Raw genomic sequence first — 13,244 nt, 5'->3', positions numbered from 1 at the left:
AAATTGTGAGCAAAGAATTAACCAAGTCCCTAGACACACATGGGTTCTGAGAATGACAGGGGCTTTTGTGAAGAATTTTGTTTTACAGTTATGAAAACATGTTGGATTTCTTGAGAAATATGTTTTAACTTTATGGAAGTCAAATTTCATTCACATGGGAAATAATGCTTTAACATAATAAATCTATTGCCTTCAATTAGAGTTGTGCTTATCAAAAGTTTGTTTTCCATGCAATAAATTCCAATCAAAGCTACTAAATTGAAAAAGGAATGTCAACTTTATCTTCTTTTGGAAGTTAACATGATTGTGCTGCCATTTTGTTTTTGATGTGAGTTACATTTTTTTCCCCTTTTAATTCTGACATGAATATCTACATATCATATACTGGATGTTCTATAATAGTAATTTTAGGAATTTTTCTGTATTGATTCCCAGTGCCCTCAAACCATGTTATATTAATTCTTGAACAAAACAGTTCTTCGGCTATTGCCTGGCAAATGGTAGAATGGTCTTGACTTTTCAGAACATATACTTTTCTTCTATTTTGTGGCTTGAGGGTTCAAGAGAATGACAAATATGACCATATTAGTAATTTTTCATATATCCTTACGAGGGCTGTTGATTAATCGCAGTTAACTCACGTGATTAACTCAAAAATAGTAAATCACAATTGAAAAAATTAATCGCAATTAATCGCACTGTTAATAGAATACAAATTGAAATTTATTAACTATCTTTGGATGTTTTTCTATATTTTCAAATATATTGATTTCAATTACAACACAGAATAAAGTATACATTGTTCACTTCAAAATATTATTTTGATTACAAATATTTGCACTATAAAAAAGATAAAAAATAGTATTTTTCAATTCACTTCATACAACTACTATTATGCAATGTCTCTATCGTGATAGTGCAACTTACAAATGTAGATTTTTTTTTTTGTTACATAACTGCAGTGAAAAACAATGCAATGTAAAACTTTAGAGCCTACAAGTCCACTCAGTCCTACCTCTTGTTCAGCCAATCGCTAAGACAAACAAGTTTGTTTACATTTGCGGGAGATAATGCTGCCGGCTTCTTATTTACAATGTCACCTGAAAGTGACAACAGGGGTTTGCATGGCACTTTTGTAGCTGGCACTGCAAGGTATTTACTTGCCAGATATGCTAAACATTTGTATGCCCCTTTACGCTTTGGCCACCATTCCAGAGGAAATGCCTTCATGATCACGATGCTTATTAAAAAAATAATATACTTAAATTTTGACTGAACTCCTAGGGAGAGAATAGTATGTCTCCTGTTCTGTTTTACCTGCATTCTGACAAGTATTTCATATTATAGCAGTCTCGGACGGTGACCCAGCACATGTTCGTTTTAAGAACACTTTCACTGCATATTTGACAAAATGCAAAGAAAGTACTAGTGTGAGATTTCTAAAGATAGCAACAGCACTCATTCCAAGGTTTAAGAATCTGAAGTGTCTTACAAAATCTGAGAGGGACGAGGTGTGGAGCATGCTTTCAGAAGTCTTAAAAGAGCAACACCTAGGTGTGGAAACTTCAGAACCCGAAACCATCAAAAAAGAAAATCAACCTTCTGCTAGTGGCATGTGACTCAGATGATGAAAGTGAACATGCGTTGGTCTGCACTGCTTTGGATCATTATCGAGCAGAATCTGTCATCAGCATGGATGCATGTCTTCTGGAATGATGGTTGAAGATGAAAGGACATATGAATCTTTAGCACATCTGGCACGAAAAAATCTTGCAACTCCGGCTACAACAGTACTATGCAAACGTCTGTCCTCGCTTTCAGGTGACATTGTAAACAAGAAGTGGACAGCATTATCTCCTGCAAATGTAAACAAACTTGTTTGTATGAATGACTAGCTGAACAAGAAGTAGGACTGAGTGGACTTGTAGGCTTTAAAGTTTTACATTGTTTTGTTTTTGAATGCAGTTTTTTTTGGTATATAATTCCACATTTGTAAGTTCAACTTTCATGATAAAGAGATTGCATTACAGTACTTGTATGAGATGAATTGAAAAATACTATTTCTTTTGTTTTTTACAGCACAAATATTTGTAATAAAAATATATAACATGAGCACTGTACACTGTATTGTGTTGTAATTGAAATCAATATATTTGAAAATGTAGAAAACATCCAAAAATATTTAAATAAATGGTATTCTATTATTAACAAAGCAATTAATCATGATTAATTTTTTTAATTGCATGATTAATCATCATTTTTTTAATCACTTAACAGCCCTAGCTTTTATATGTCCAATAATAAATTACGTAGATTATGTGACTATTACAAGAATCTGGTATGTTTTGGATAGATGTTTCATACGGCTACTTGGTTATGAATAAAATAACTATTTAGCTGAATGTTCATCACATGTGTTATTTTTTCTGTTGCTGAAAGTACAGACAAGTGTGAGGCCGTAATCATCTCAACCTTCACAATTAGTTGGCCGAAGGATACATCTCAAATTTTTTTATATATTTGTTTATCATAAACTTACGCAGCACTTTACAAACAGAATATATTCGTTGATCATAACACTTAAGACAAGATAAAAGTTCAAAAAGATTTTTTTTTTTAAAAAAGAGAAAGCTAAATGTTAATATTGAAGAACTGAATGGAAAATAGTGTTCTCAAAATGTTCACTACAGATATTCATCAGGCTTGCAGAATTACAAACTGAATCAGGTTTTACAAAAGTGCATCTTGGCAATACTCAGTACAAGGGACCTGCCAAAAAAGTTTGAAGAGAAATTTAAGATGAAAAGTAATAATGTATGGAATCCTTACCTAAAATAACTAGACAAATATATTTAATAAACAAACTTGTATTATAACAGTAATGGGGAAGTCAATTGAACTTTGAGAGCAGAAAGTTATATTAAAAAAATTCTGGAAAAGCTACAGTGCAATAAAATGTTGATTAAAAATTGACACTGTTTAAAGTTTTATTGGACATGCGTTCATATGACTAGGTTGGGCCTAGGAGACAAAATGTTTTTGGAGTTCGGAACATTAAATAGGGAAAAAAATGCAAGTCATAGCAAAAAGTTTCAAATGTTCTTGAAAATATTTTATAATTGAACAAAAAATAATTTGGATTTGGGAACAGCTGAACTACATTTCTGTCTACCATCTAAGAGTTATTCTTAGATGGAAGAAGAATAAGGATGTCTATCTGTAAGGAGACCTGAAGGTCTCTGAAAAGTCAGATTTTTATATACATAATTTTTGCAATGAAGGAATATGTTGAATAATTATTTTGAAAAAAACGTGTGGGTCACACTTAAGATTTGTACAAGAAACCCACCATTAAACTGTAACAAAACAATGGTCATATTGGTTAGATAAAGATCCAGGCTCCTCCTTCATACTAGCACAGAAGAGAAACCCAAAGCTCAGCTGCATACTTTATATTTATAGAATAGAGTAAAAATGCTCATGCAATCCTTTTTAGTCTTGCCCCGACTTAAAAAAACAATTCTGCACCAAAGCAGACTCTGAAGTCAAAAAGGCCTAGTCAGCTAATATGCAAAGTCAGATCTCTAATGTACTGAAAAGACAAATTACAATTAAAGATCAGGTTTGACAATGAACATTTTGGCCTTCATTACTGACAAAGGAAACTTAATGTATCCAGATAGTGATGCCTAGAAGTGATGATAATTCACCAATTGAAGCTGGCAAAAGGAAAACATCTGGCATGTCAATACGGTTGCAAGCAAACTTGAGTTACTTTGTTACAGTAAAAAATAAATTCTGTCTCCTGTTTTAAGAGAGTTAAAGGAACTACTACTACTTAGTTAAGTTAGAAATCTCCATTAATTCATCCTAATAGCACATGATAATTGAAAGCAATTGAACTTTATAAGAGCAGAAGGTTATATTTAAAAAAAAAAAAACTCTGGAAAAGCTACAGTGCAATAAAAGATGTTGATTTAAAATTGGCACTGTTTAAAGTTTTATTGGACATGTGTCCATATGACTTGGTTGGGCCTAGGAGACAAAATGCTATATTTTCCTATAAGATTTTAGATTACATTAAACTGTAATAATTGTATTTTAATTTTTCAAATAATACTATTAAGTATATACTTTCCCATGTAAATTTTAGCAGTTATATTCTAAGGTGTTCCACAGAAATCCAAAAGCATGACAAAAATAGGGGGTCCAGAGAGGAAGGCGTTAAGCAACTGTTATAGTCTCCCAAACCTGGAGTCAGCACAAGCCTAAAAGTTAATGTCATCTGGCTGCCAATGGCCACAAGAGTTCATCTTAATCATTTGGCAGGACTTGGCCATGGGAATACTCCCTGAATTGAGAGCCAGAAGCAGTGACCTGGTATAGGAGCCTACAGTTTGGGAACCTCCTACCAAATTGTGTAGGAGTCACTATATATGTTCATCATCCATGGATCCCCAATGCAAAGTCCTCAGTGGGTTGGATTCACCAAGCTATACTGCTGCTATTAACCATCTGAGCAGCGCAAACTGAACTGTGCGATGGATCTGGCCCTGTATTTTTATAAGTGCATGTATGAATTAATAAATAATGTCAACTCACCAGTCATGGATGGTGCCACTTTTCTTTGCCCTTTGTGGTCCACAGTACCTTCATATGCTACTGTAACATCATAAACTGCATCTAAGTAATTCTTCATTGAGTCAATGGCAACATGAGTTGCCTTTACACGTGGCGTCAGCACATGTTTTAATACTGCAAGCCCTAGGAAAGAGCACAAATACACATTGGAAGGATAAAATTAGCTGGACTTAAATACTGAAAATATACAAAGGAAAAGCCATTTTCAAAAGATGACTGTTCAGTGGTTTCCAAACTATGGTCTGTGTAGAGCGGTCTGGCTACATGTTGCTGGTTTCACCTACTGATATCCATTTCCTAAACTGTATTAAGAAGATAGAACATATTTAATGTATTTTTACCTAAACAACTGTGTAGTTGCAATAGAGATATTATGTGATTGTTAATGGAAAGGGAGGCTGGTCCACAAAACAATCTCTGTATTAAATATATGGTTCACTGTGGAAAGGTTTGGGAACCTCTGTAAGTAGTAATGAACACCATTTAAATTCTACGAGTGGGGAGTGTGAAAAATGTCCCTTCTATAGCTTCTTTCTGTCTCACAGGGGTATAAAGTGAGTTGAAATTGTGAAGAAGTGTTAGAACATAAAGGTTGTTTCCTGGAACCAACTCAGAAGGCAAAACATAAACACAGGTAAATTCAAACAAGTTTAATATTCACCCAACATCTTACTCCCTGTGTGAAACAAATTTTTTGTCCACTAAATATTGAGTTCCATTACCCCTCAATATCAGTGACATAGAAATCTATTCAAATTGTGTGTGATTAGACAGGATGCTATTCTTGGCCCCACTGTCAAAGTGTAATTGGTGATTCCAATATGCTTACATTGTTTCTCCTCCCTAAATACTAATTCTCCCTCTTTCAAATGCACTGTATAACCGCAACCATCCCACTGTCTGAGATGTTATTCTGATAGCCCATCAACTCCACTTTTTCAAAAAGAAAAGGAGTACTTGTGGCACCTTAGAGACTAACCAATTTATTTGAGCATAAGCTTTCGTGAGCTACAGCTCACTTCATCGGATGCATCCGACGAAGCGAGCTGCCGCAAGTACTCCTTTTCTTTTTGCGAATACAGACTAACACGGCTGCTACTCTGAAACCATCCAATTTTTCAGTTTGCCAAAAGGGGCTGATTAAGAGCAATCAAAGGTCTTTCCTCATACAAGTAACCAAATTCTGTTCCTAACTAAAATGATGTGGCTATACTTTAATGGTGCAGTCCCCCTCTCTGTGTGTGCACACATCTTTGCAACTTCTGTTCCTGGCTCTTCCTCATCCCATTTTCTCTACAATTTTGTTTTCACTTTGCTCAACACCGCATCCCTGCTGCTTATACCGCCACTGCCAAGGGAGCACTGTTTGAAATAGTAGCAGCAGCATGACAAATTGGATTCTGCTATTAAAGAATTTTTGAAAAAAGCAAGGACGGACAGTAAAAACATGCACGTTCTCCAGCTCCAGATCACATTTAACCTGGAGATATTTGATTAATCCTGTTTCGACACTTCTATAAAATCAAGCAAGTAACAGAAAAGAGTACGAAATATCATGTTGAGATAGGATAGAAGGAAAGTGATAATACCTAAGGTGTGAAATGAGTATCAGGAAGTATCACTACCCATTTATTTTACAGAAATAATATTTTGATAATAATGTGACTCATGGAGCATCACAGAAGCTGTAGACTGAAAAGAGACAAGGTTGTTTTGTTCAGATATCTGCAGTGGATAACTGTTCCCTGTAGAATATACTTGAGTGCTTTGACCGCTCCAATTTAAAATGGATTCAAGCAGTGGGGCTTTCACAACTTCACTTGAGAGATTACTATAAGTCTAACAGATCTCACAGTATATTATCCCTTCGATGCAACCTACATTGTTCTTTCCTTATTTCTATTCCATTATTGCTAATTATACCATTTGGCTCACTAAACAATCCATCCTTAGGACAGTAGTAATGCAGCTGTGTGTTTTGATTAGCTCAGCAAAGCCATATGATGTATAATTTTTGTTAATACAACTGACAAGATATTTGTTTAAAAACACTTCGCATTTCACATGAAAAATGAAGTCTTTGCACATCTGACCTGGGAGCTGCTTAGCAACTGGAAACTGAAGCTTTATTCTTGTGAAATTTACTCCTCGCCTGTGGGTTTTTTTTGTTGTTGTTTTTGTTTTTAATAATTTAAAAATGGAGGGCTTTCAAAAGTTTCCATTAGAAAATATCTCTTCATGCTAACTGAAGAACTCATAAGCCTTGAATACTCTCCCAGTTTATTCTCTGTATCTTCCTTTGTATATAACTGGGAAAGAATTCCTTGCCCACCAGGAAGGAGGAAAAAACGTTTAAAAACCCTCAAGATATGAGAACTAATGAATGGTATTTGCCAATGACTGCTCATAGCCTTCCATCAATAAACTATAACAACTCCCATTAAAGTCAGTAAAGTTTTATGTGGTCTCCAAGAAGACTAGATCCTCAGGCAAACAAGCACCTTGTTATTTGCAAATATGGTTTAAGACTAGTCCAACAATTCATGGGAAAACAGTTTTCAAAGGTAACTTACTCTCAACTCCATTAAGGCAGGCAGGCACATAGTGAAATGGATGGAACACTCACTCCTCCTGGGGATGCCAGAATACCTGCTGTATTTTTCACACACAGTAAAGATGAGCGGATGAAGATCTAATTCAACAAGATACTCTTAAACATATAATCTCATTGACTATTGGTTAATGGGACTATCTCCTGCTAAAAGTGAGACACTGAATTGAGGTCTCAGAAATGGCTTAGACCAGTGGTTCCCAAACTTGTTCTGCTGCTTGTGCAGGGAAAGCCCCTGGCGGGCCGGGCCAGTTTGTTTACCTGCCGCGTCCGCAGGTTCGGCCGATTGTGCTTCCCAGTGGCCGCGGTTCACTGCTCCAGGCCAGTGGGAGCTGCTGGAAGCGGCGTGGGCCAAGGGATGTACTGGCTGCCGCTTCCAGGAGCTCCCATTAGCCTCGAGCAGCGAACTGCGGCCAGTGGGAGCCGCGATCGGCCAAACCTGTGGATGCAGCAGGTAAACAAACCGGCCCAGCGCGCCAGGGGCTTTCCCTGCACAAGTGGCGGAACAAGTTTGGGAACCACTGGCTTAGACAAAAACTGGGAAAAAAGCTTACTTCAGCTGACAGGTGCATAACAGAAGATAAGTTGAGCAGATGTGGCTGTATTTGTAGTTGGAAAATCTGAAATTAAGAAAACAACTCTGAAGGAAAGTTAAGAGGTCTACACTCCCTGAACAGCTAAACCTTCCGAGTTTTCCTGAGGAACATCGAGGTGCCCCATGGCTTGCACACTGGTTCAGTCTGAAGATCTATGTGACTGGACACAAAAAAGTATACAGTTTCATAGCACCCTAAAAGTTTTAACCAAAATGTTTAAAATCCATGAATGCTGTGGCTGACCATATCCATTTCTATATAAGAAAACATACTTTTGAGCATGTCCAGAATATATGTACTTTTATCTGTTTGACAGTGAAACCATGGTCTAGTTCCACAGAGTTTGAACGTGCACTGAATCTCAGAAACAGATGATTTGAAGTCAGTGTTTTGATGTTTTAAAAATACTTCTATAAAATGGACCGCATGTGAAGTGAAAAATTTCAGTCTCTTGCTGTTAACAAAATTTCTTCTCCAAGTAAAATATCAGAAGGCTTTGGAGGTTACTCACTTTTAGCCTCAACTGTTACAAGGAGATATTCTATCTTTTGTTATTTCTGTCTCAAAAATGTTCCCCAGGCCACCTGCTCACTGAACAGCAGAATTTCCAAAGCAGAGTGTAAACATATTAAATACTGCAGTACTGCTTAAGAATTTTTGAATTTACAGAGTTAAAATATTAACAGTTTCTTTTTCCTTAGGACTTGACAAAATCATTGCAACATTGAAAAGGTTTGCCAGTGACCGTCTGTTACCTCTACATTCTTTAAATAAATCGTTACAATGCAGAAGCCTATAAGAATGCTATGACAAAGTTTGAGACACCTTGAAGTATTTTGGGGAGAACCTCTGGGATTTCCTTCACTTCCTGACCTAAAATTTTGAAATTGCCCTGTAGTACTACTGAGTGCTATTAAACAATTCATTTCTAAAGTGCTCTGGGATCCTTAAAGTTGAAAGGATCTGTATAAGTCATTATCCCTATCTTGCTTCTTTAGGAGTATGCAATGGTATAGCGATGTTGGTGCCAGGATATTAGAGCATCACGGTGGGTGAGGTAATATCTTTTAATGGACTAACTTCTGTTGGTGAGAAAGACAAGCTTTTGAGCTTACACAGAGCTCTTCACGTTGTGGGAAGATACTCAAAAGAGTATGTCTACATTGCAGTTGGACACCCATGGCTGGCCCAAACCAGCTGACTCACGCTTGCAAGGCTCAGGCTAAGGGGCTGTTTAACTGTGGTGCAGACATTTGGGCTTGGGCTATAGCCCAAGCTCTGGGAGCTTCCCATCTCACAGGGTCCCTGCAGCCCAAGATCGAACATCTACACTGCAATTAAACAGCCACAAGCCCGAGCCTCACAAGCCCAAGTCAGCTGTCACGGGCCAGCCATCGGTTTTTAATTTCAGTATAGACATACCCAGAGTGTCACAGCTAAAAAGAAGCTGGAACAGATTGTTTAGTATAAGTAGTTAACACATTTCGAGAGATCATTCAATGTGAAGTAACCCATTAACACCTCTCCAGTTACAGGGGGGAAAGAAATAACCATTAAAAAAAAAAGCTGGAGGGGGGAAGAGGGTTAAATGGGTTCTAGATTGTTGTAATAAGCCATAAATCCAGTGTCTCTATTCAGTTTATGATTTTTAGTATCTAGCAAAGTTATGAATTTAAGCTCCCAGGCTCAACTTTTGAAGGTGAAGTCCTCATCTTTTCAGGATGAGGACTCAGAGGTCAGCTATAGAGTGATTGCTTTGTGAAAAGTGTTCACCCACAGGTGATACAGTGTTTTTGTCTATTATCATTTCTCTATGTGAGTTCATTTGAGAGTGTAATGATTGTCTCATTTCACCCACATAGTTGTTATCGGTGCATTTAGTGCACTGAATGAGGTACACCTCATATACAACAAGCTCTACTTGCCCCAGTTATATTTGTTTACTCAATTGTACATCAATTATGTAAATATTTAGAAGCATAATATGGTGGCCATATTTTTCTATTTTGTGAACTGTCACTTCAAACGATGCCACTATGTTGTGTTTCAAAATATTTATTCGGTAAATATGTTGCTGAAGATTACAGTGTTGTACCTGCAATTATATAGTTATGGGTGTGGACGTTCCATTCAACACACCTAATGTTGCTTCATTTTCCCCAAATATACTCCTTGTGGACTGAAATTTATCATTCCCTCTGCTACCATCACCATGTAGATCTTTCTGGAAACATTTACATCCATTCAGACAAAGAAAAAAACCAACCCTCTCAACATTCAAGGAATGCTCTATGATTTGCGCATGTTCAATTAACTCTATACTGACATGATTTTCAAACTCTGCGTGTACACTGTACTCAGAGGAGTGTGTTTTGTTAGTTTTTTTTTAAAAAGTATGACCATGAATGGGATCATTAGTCTTAATAGGGGAGGAGCACAACTGGAAATCAAGCCTAAATGGGAACAGAGTTCTTTTCATGACCGGTCATTCATTTAGGTGTCTATATGGGAGTTATTAGGTGCTGAGCTGTTTTCATAGATTTCAAGGCCATAAGGGACCACAGTGATCATCTAGTCTGACCTCCTGTATAACACAAGTCATAGAACTTCCTCAAATAATTCCTAGACTATATCTTTTAGAAAAAACATCCAATCTTGATTTAAAAATTGCCAGTGATACCACGACCCTTGGAAAATTGTTTCAATGATTAAGTAGCATCAGTGTTAAAATTTTACACCTTATTTCCAGTCTGAATTTGTCTAGCTTCAACTTCCAGCCTTAGACCGTGTTATGCTTTTCTCTGCTAGTCTGAAGAGCCCATTATTCCATATTTGTTCCCCATGTAGGTACTTACAGAAAAAACCCGGTTACTAACCTTCCATAACTGCTGTTCTTCAAGATGTACTGCTCACGTCCATTCCACATTAGGTGTGTGTGCGACCGCTGCCAGAGATTCTTCCCTCAATGGTATCTGTTGGGCCAGTTCTATTCCCTCTGGTGCTGTGCGCTTATGCGCCAGTATAAGGGGTACTGCCAGCCACGCACCCTCTCAAGTTCCTTCCTGCTGGCTAACTCCGACAGAGGGGTAGGAGGGTGGGTCATGGAATGGACATGAGCAACACATCTTAAAGAACAACAGTTATGGAAGGTTAGTAACTGTTTTTTCTTCTTCAAGTGCTTGCTCACGTCCATTCAGGCGACTCACAAGCAGTACCTCAGGAGGTGGGCTTGGAGTTCATGAACATGCTGACAACAACACTGCTCTTCCAAACCTGGCATCATCTTGAGCCTGTTGGGTAATGGTGTAGTGCGATGTGAAGGTATGCACCGACAACCAAGTTGCAGTCCTGCAAATGTCTTGGATTGGAACCTGCACTAGGAATGCTGCTGAAGAAGCCCAAGCTCTAATGGAGTGAATGGTTAAGATGACTGGAGGTGGGACATTTGCCTGCTCGTAACATGCCCAAATGCACAAGGTTATCCAGGATGAGATTCTCTGGGCTGACACTGGACACCCTTTCATCCTTTCTGCTACTGCTACAAAGAGTTGTGTGGATTTGCGAAAGGATTTAGTCCTCTTGATATAGAAGGTGAGGGCACGCCTAATGTACAACTGCTCTTCTGAGTTCTTGTGAGGCTTTGGGAAGAAGACTGACAGGAAAATGGCCTGGTTGCTATGGAACTGCGAAACCACCTTTGGCAGGAAGGCTGGGTGGGGTCGCAGTTGGACCTTGTCTTTGAAGAAAACCAGGTATGGTGGTTCTGACATAAGAGCTTTGATTTCAGAGACCCTTCTGAGTGAGGTGATCGCCACCAAGGCGGTGACCTTCCAAGAGAGAAACAGTAGAGGGCACGACATTAGTGGCTCAAAGTGAAGTCTTGAGCCTTGAGAAAACCAGGTTTAAGTTGCATGGGGGAATTGTCTCATGGACCTGAGGATAAAGTCTCTCCAGTCTCTTAAGTAAAAGGACCATCCTCTTGTGAGAGAACACTGACCTTCCATTCACGGGTGGGTGAAGGGCTGAAACTGCTGCTAAATGCACTTTGATAGATGCGAAGGCCAGACCTTGCTGTTTTAGATGGAGCAAGTAGTCCGAGACAGACTAAAGGGAAGACGGAACTGGAGAGAGGCCTTGTTGGGATGCCCATATTGAGAAGTGCTTATATTCGGCCCTAGTGGATGGCCTTCTAATACCTAACAAGACCTGCCAAACTTGTTATGAACAGGTCTGCTCTTTTGTGTTCAGCCATGTAACATCCATGCACTGGTGGGTGAAGGGAATCGAGATTTGGGTGGCGTAACCGACCATGGTCTTGAGAGATCAGGCCAGGGCAGAGTGGAAGCAGGATTGCTCTTGATAGACCCAGTAGCGTGACGAACCACTGCTGGCATGCCCACGCTGAAGCTATAAGACTTTTGCCTTCTCCCATCTGATTTTCAGGAGGACCTTGTGAACCAGAGGGGTTGGGGGGAAATGTGTAGAACAGGAGCTCTGTCCAGGGAAGCAGGAAGGCATCTGAGAGGGAACCTGGGCTGTGCCTGCAGAGTGAGCAGAACTGATGACATTTCCTGTTCTGCTCGGTCGCAAACAAGTCTACCTGAGGAGACCCACCCCCTTTGGAAGATAAACCTGGTGAATTCCGGGTGAAGGGACCACTCATGGTGAGAGGAAAAGAATCTGCTCAGTGACCCGTCAGTGCATTCCGAGCTCTCAGAAGATGTGAAACCTCGAGGTGGATAGACTCAATGCTCTGAATGGAGTCGATGGTGCCACCGTGGGACCTGGGCTGGAGGAGTGGCCTGGTCACACTCTACTGCCTTCCCCATGTTTGTCTTTCTTCTGCATCGGTGAGCACCCTCTGTCAGTGTGCTGCTTTCTCGTCACTGGAGATGGGGAATGGTGCCAGGAAGTGCGTGTTGCCGGAGGAGCACTTTGTACTGAGTCTCAAGTGCTTGGTGCAGAATGGGAGTGGCCTGGCTCTGAGGCTGGTCTGAACACGGCTTCCATTTGGATAACCTCTAATCTCTGAGTCCCTTTTTGTATGGGGTCAAAAGTCCAGAGGGATCTGTCACCTGTCTCTCACGTAAGTCTCTCCCAAAAACTTCAGCTGGAGTGTGGGTCACTCATGGGCATAGGCTTGCCACAGGAAGCACAAGGTTTGAAACCCAGGGACCAGGGCATGCCTGACCCCAGTCCCTTGGCAATAGGGAGAGGGAAACCTTGCTGAAGCAGGAGGGGTTGTTCCAGCAACAGTTGTGGGTGGAAACAAGGAACTGAGAGGGTGCATGGCTGGTGGCACCCCTTACACCAGCACATAAGAACGTGGCACCAGAAGGTACTAGAGCCATCCTGATGGATACCAGTGAGGGAAAAATCTCTGGCAATGGTGCATG

The 13,244-nt window shown here is 39.4% G+C and overlaps 1 protein-coding gene across 4 annotated transcripts in view; it reads right to left on the bottom strand.

Moving 5' to 3' along the window:
• AGPAT5 (1-acylglycerol-3-phosphate O-acyltransferase 5) overlaps positions 1 to 13,244 on the bottom strand; it is a 123,768-nt gene that overhangs the window by 29,118 nt on the left and 81,406 nt on the right. For 3 of the 4 annotated variants that reach the window (XM_077812628.1, XM_077812626.1, XM_077812625.1), the window contains one exon: positions 4,603 to 4,764. The exons of the other annotated variant lie outside the window; for it this stretch is intronic. In XM_077812628.1, the coding sequence (XP_077668754.1) occupies positions 4,603 to 4,764 (162 nt within the window). The remainder of the gene's footprint in view (positions 1 to 4,602; positions 4,765 to 13,244) is intronic. 4 annotated transcript variants of the gene reach the window in all.

The sequence above is a fragment of the Eretmochelys imbricata genome, chromosome 3 (assembly GCF_965152235.1).
Source record: "Eretmochelys imbricata isolate rEreImb1 chromosome 3, rEreImb1.hap1, whole genome shotgun sequence".
Taxonomy (NCBI): Eukaryota; Metazoa; Chordata; order Testudines; family Cheloniidae; genus Eretmochelys; species Eretmochelys imbricata.
This window is presented reverse-complemented; position numbering and strand designations above follow the sequence as displayed.